The sequence below is a fragment of the Pundamilia nyererei genome, unplaced genomic scaffold (genome assembly GCF_000239375.1).
Source record: "Pundamilia nyererei isolate P.nyererei 1_Seehausen unplaced genomic scaffold, PunNye1.0 scaffold00074, whole genome shotgun sequence".
NCBI lineage: Eukaryota > Metazoa > Chordata > Actinopteri > Cichliformes > Cichlidae > Pundamilia > Pundamilia nyererei.
Window position 1 is genome coordinate 1561180 of NW_005187475.1, and position 6097 is coordinate 1567276.

General features: G+C 37.4%; 1 protein-coding gene across 5 annotated transcripts in view; it reads right to left on the reverse strand.

Moving 5' to 3' along the window:
- Window positions 1-6097, reverse strand: part of dtnba (dystrobrevin, beta a) — a 30234-nt gene that overhangs the window by 5957 nt on the left and 18180 nt on the right. For all 5 annotated transcript variants that reach the window (XM_013911901.1, XM_013911897.1, XM_013911898.1 and 2 more), the window contains 3 exons: window positions 5915-6014; window positions 4240-4406; window positions 1101-1225 (listed from right to left, as the gene is read on the reverse strand). In XM_013911901.1, the coding sequence (XP_013767355.1) occupies window positions 1101-1225; window positions 4240-4406; window positions 5915-6014 (392 nt within the window). The remainder of the gene's footprint in view (window positions 1-1100; window positions 1226-4239; window positions 4407-5914; window positions 6015-6097) is intronic.

The following is a 6097-nucleotide window of genomic DNA, read 5'->3' on the forward strand; positions in this document are numbered from 1 at the left end:
TTCCCATGTTTTAAATTTTCATTTTATTTAGTAACTTTATTTTCTATAAACATTTTTCCAACAATTTCTCTATTTTCTTTTTGTTTTTACTGTTCAACAACAGCAAAAAACTAATAAAAGTAAAAGCATTAATAACAACAACAATACTCATGAGAAGTCAAGCATCATTTCAACAGACACGTCAACCATACATACAACACTGTAAATCAATTATCCCATTTTCACCATCGTTTGAAGTCTTATGCAAAAAAAAACAAAGCTAAACAAAAAAAACCTTATCTTTAAAAGCTCAGAAAGGGTCAGATTAACAGAAATGTTTCCACTTTTTTGTAAAAATCAAGGGATTTATTTCGGACCAGGTAACTCCAGTGGGATGTGTTCCAATATCATCCCGTGCCATCTGAGTTTTACGAGAATAGTGCATTTTTCTTTGTGCAAAAATCAGAAGATTAAACCGCTTTCTGAGATTATTTTTTTGCATGCATGTATTTGGGAGACCAATGAGAAGTGACACCAAGTAAAGATCAATTGCGGTTCCTAAGATGTTCCTAATTTAAAAAGAACAGACTGATAAAAGGTGGTGTGTATGACTGACAGCATTTATTTTTTCTCCTGCAATTTATGTAAAGCATGTAACAAGGTTAAGTTTACTTAACATATAGCTTTTTAGTGTGTATCTAATCTAAAATAATAAGGTCAGTACTGTCATACAGGCCAGTAAATGAATCAATTCATACAAAAGCAAATAAATATAGAAGCATATTATTATTATTATTATTATTTTAAATACTTGTAATGAAACTTATATACTTTGTTAGTTTTAGGCCTCCATACCTTGAAACTATCACTGTAGGTTAAATTAACAACCTAATGAGGTGAACTGAGTGACAGGATAATTGGCACCAAAGGGGACATAATAGAATAGAATAGAATAGAATAGAATAGAAGCTGAATCCTTTTGTGCCTCACTGAGTAAGACCGCACTGATCTGACAGGAATAACCTGCATTATTAAAAAGCAGTTGTTGAAAATTTCAGTAACATTTAGCTTTTTGATATTTGGTGTAATAAATGTGTGAGTGCTGGGAGGTCATATCGTACATTATGTTGGCGAGGTTAAGGGTCCTCTCGGGTTCTTCTGGGTAAATTGGGTGTGGCGGCTCCCTAGACGACACGCATCCCAGAGTCCTGCTCAGGGCTCGACCGATCTTTGTCGCCGGTGACTTCTACACACAAAAACAAACACACAAGCATCAGTTTATGAACCCACACTGCATGAATACAGTAGATGTGTGAAGCCCGTTTTAAAGAATCAACTTTAGCACTTATCGAAAACAGAGATACCTGCTAATTACTGCTAACTAAACTGCAGCACAGACGTAGTGAACAGACTGCTGCCCTTTAGCTAATCACTCACTTGTATATATGTACTCCCAGTTTCCCTTTGTTCACTGCCAGATCACTTTCTATTCTTTCCATTTAAGGCTTCTAGTGATTTCCATTGTTGTTGATCCTTCTCATGTTTCTTGTTATTATCTGTTGTGTTCACTTGTTATCTTCTCATGTATTGCCCTTGTACTGGTTTTGAGTTTCTGTAGTCTCCCAGGATTTGTGTATTTCCTGTCTATGATCTCTGCCTTTCTGGGTTAAAGATCTGGATTTACGGGCATTTATTCTGACTCTCCGTGTCCTGCTTTTGGGTCCTTCTCTGTCAGCCCTTACGCCACTTTGGTGCAATTTCTAGACTACCACAGTGCAGCTGTGCAACTTATTTGACAGATAATTTAATGAATCTCAAGGACTTTACTGTACATGTGCTTATGTGCATATTTAACCCTTCAAAGGCCATTTTTTAACCTGAAAATGCACTGACACTTAACTCCTGAGCACAAATCTTAAAATCAGGCATCTGTTTTCCCATGAACCACATTCAGGTTGCTGCTGTTGGGTGTCTTTGTTAAAAATAAAGAAAGAAAAGGACATATACTGAGAATAAAAATGAAGCACAAAGCCCAGACCTACAGAAAATCACATGTAAATATATGTAAAGCCTGAGCTACAATGAGTATATAATGTTACATGATGACAGGCAGGAGCTGCACTAGTTAGAGGCTTTAGACCTAAAACTGAAACATTAACAAGAAAAATTATGCCAAAGACTTACTGATGAATAATTCAACAACTATATCTCCTTCTATTAATACATAATTTCTTCATTAAAACATTTATTCCTTCAGGCTACAGCAACTTTTATTTAAATTATCCGATTCACTTCAAATAAATACATCATGCCTGAGAATGAAGCTATAAATATTTGGGTATGTATACACTTGCATTTAGCTACTGACCCTTTGCCCACAATTATCAAGGTGTGTTTACAATGTGTGCTTTTATTTTTGAAACCAATTACATTTCCCAGGAGGCTATGTGACTGGTTCAGGTTGTTTTATACCAGAATGAGGGTAGAGCGAGTACGGCTAGAACAGGGGAACAGTTTTAACACCTCAAATAACTTAAAAAAAAACAAAACAATTTTTCTTTGCACGTGTGTACAAGCATCATCTTTGATTTTGAGAAATTCATAGCAGGTGAAGTGTGCACCTGAATGTTTCTTTCAAATTGAATAGATCCTTGTGTTTGTATCACTGAACTTAGAGCCTGGCAACTCCATATTCAAATTCCTTTTCCCACTAACCCTCTAACTACGTCTCCAAACTGCTCAACCTGAGCTGTCCCTCCGCTGTACTCATTTTCAATCGCGGTCACTCCAAATGAAAACCTGAACATCTTCAGCTCTGCTTCTTTATCAGTGCCACCATCTCCAAACCCTACATCGGATCAAGTCTCACTACCACCTTGTAAACCTTTCCTTTTCTTTTTGCTGCTATTCTTCTGTCACAAATCAGCTCTGACACTCATGTTTTTACCCTGCCTGGACTTTTTCCTTCACCTCTCTTATGCACTGTCCATGTCTTTAGATGTTTGACCCCAGGTATTTAAACTCATCAACCTTCACTATTTCTACTAATTGCACATTCACCTTTGCACCTGTCTCGCTCTCATTCACACATATTTCATTCCTCTTCTCTCCAAAGCATACCTCCACCTCTCCACCTGCTTCCTACTCTCACTACAGGTCGAAATGTTGTCTGCAAACATCACAGCCTGCAAACAACAAAGGGCTCAGAGTCGATAGCCAATGTAGTCCACTCCCACCCTGAACCCATCTGTCCCTCCGGTCTCACCACGGTCTCGCTGTCCTCATCCATGTCCTGCATCACCCTCATACCTCTCTGGCACTCCCGACTTCCTCACGTAGTACCATTTATTAAAAATTTACATATTTAATAAATAATTGACAGGACACTGAGTGGTCTCGATTGCGATATGTCAATTATGATACACAATGGATTCAAGCTCCAAAGAATACCAATGCTCTAATGGACACCACAATTACATTTGTGCCCACTGTGAATTTTAATGTTTTAAAATGCTATTGTTATGTAGTTGTAGCTTCCAGTGTTATTATGTTGTTGTGGCAGGGGTGTGGTCTCTGGCTCTGCTGCAGTGGAGGGGTGGTACGGTAATCTCATAGGGTGGTGCCGGGAGGTTAGAGGGGACAGGTGAGAGGGATTGCAACTAATGAGCTCTCCCCCTTATTAGTGTCTGGAACCGGGAAGGAGTGGTGTGTGTAGTGTGGGAAGGCACTGGAAAGCTGGCTTCCCAGTTGAACACAAGGTGTCGAAGTAGTGAAAAACACTGTTTTTCAAAATAAAGGTGCTACGACTGACACTCAAACACTGTGTGGGTCCTGATCATTTCAGTTGTTTTAAATATTTCTCAAGAGGGAAAAAAATATAAATATAATGAAATACAATAATTTTGTATTTGTAGTCATTTGCAACTATTTTACAAATGATCTGTTTTTTGTTTTTTTTTAACAGTTGCTCAATAAATGAAATTATTCACTGAAATTAAATATTTTTGCTAAATGTTTTTCAGCCAACTGTGGAAAACATTAAGTACTTATAGCCATTACTTATTATTACTTTTACAGTGCGCAAGGAAAGGAAACATCACATGAATTACAACTTGTTTTCATTCATTAGCTTTTGTGCAGTAATGGAAAGAGGTAAAAAAAAAAAAAAGTGTGCCCGTTGTACTACAAATGAGTCCAGATGCGCCTCCGCACAGCGAGAGCCCCCTGCTGTGATGGATGAGTAACCGCTCCGTGACTCACCCAGGAAGAGTGCTCCTTCATCTGATGCTTGTTGCTGTGCGAGCCGCTGGTGTTGCCACGCCAGAAGCAGTTCTGGCAGAGCTGGTAACCGCGGCAACGGAGGCAGCGATAGCGGAAGCCCGTCATGCCGTTGCTCCGACAGTAAGAGCACGAGACGGGATGATAGACTGAGAGAGGGGAACAAAAAAAGCATGAGATTGAGAAAGAGAGAGCACACTGTACAGTGGTTTTTATTTTCATAATAATCAGTTATTACCACAATAAAATCCATTTTACATCCAAGACCTGACTTTACAAAGAGTGCACAATATCTAAAGGCACGATAAAAACATAAGGGATGACAAAGGGTTCTTTGCACAGTGGAGTGGAACACAGTGTTTTTCTGTTCCCATGCACTGATGTGAATCACCAGCCAAATCTGTGGCTAATTAACTTTCTGGATACAGAACATTGATTGGCACTAACAAAATTACCCTTTTTTTAAACAAAAATACTGTTTCCACTTGAGGCAAGTAGCAGCACTTTTTAGCACAATTCTATTTTTAATTTGTACAAACATCTGAGGAGAGATGAGGGTGAAACAGGGGACACATTTAGCATAATTCTATATTTTTGGCTATTTCCCCTCCAGTATTTAGCTATCTTAGTTTGTTCACACGGTCAGGCAAAAGGTGAAACGCGATGTAAACACAATGACTCAAAAGGTTTGAATGAATTCTGATAAAACTGAGTCTAGAGTTGAGTGGAGTCGTGTTAGGAATCCATTAGATTTCGTCTTACAACCACCAAACAAAAAAACCCTTATAGCTTAGAAACTATGGTTCTTACAAATGTAGCGTTTATGGTCAACATATAGAAAGTAGCATATAAAGATTTGACCTCTTGTTCAAAGTCAATCGATTGATTTAAAGGTTAAAATGATAATAATGCTATACAGAGCTATTTAAACCTTTTTGACAACATATATTGTACTTTAAGAGGCTTGTAGTGCAGTAAAAGTACAGTACATATAGGGAATGATATATGGAGATTCTAAATATTAGGTTACTTTGGACCTCTAACCTCAAATAAGGTCAAATTCCATAAAATGTATTTTTTAAATTATGCTTAAAAGTTACCTACCTTTATTTATATTGGCACCATGTGTGAGATGATATACTGGTTTAAGGGGGACTCAAAATACCCCATTATCATTTGCATCTAAATATTATGTCACATATGACCTCTGACCTCACTTTTGCATTTCTGTAAAAGTCTTTCTTTCAAAATGATCTCAAAATATTGTGTAATCATTATGTTTTTAAAGGAAGTATTATAAAGGGAAAGAGAATAATGTGCCTAGTTAGTTAAAAATATGCAGCAGAATAATATTGTATAATAAGCTCAAGTTCTTCATTTCCAGTTACTTACAAATCAGTGCCTATTATCTATTACCTATTCCGACATATTATATATATAATAAAAATAAACGTGTCATTCCACCATTATCTGACTTTTACTGCACAACAAACCTCTTAAAGTATGTTTAAAAACAGAAAATAAAATAAACATATGTAAAATGTAATACTGTTCTGTTAAATGTAAATACTGCCTTGGTGGAGGGTTGCAAGTAAATTTCTGCTAATAAACCAGGTCTGCTGTTAGAAAGTTTGCATTATATCGACAGTGTCTGTACCATGCTCCACATTGGCCAGGCGGTGCATCAGAGGCAGCCAAATGAGACACTGAGGAGGGTCGGCCACGATGTCCAGGAACATGTTGAGCATCACTCTCTTCTACAAAATAAGAGCAAGACTGTTTATGAACACAGAACCAACACAGAGGCTGTTTCATCCTTCAACCAGTTAAAATGAGTATG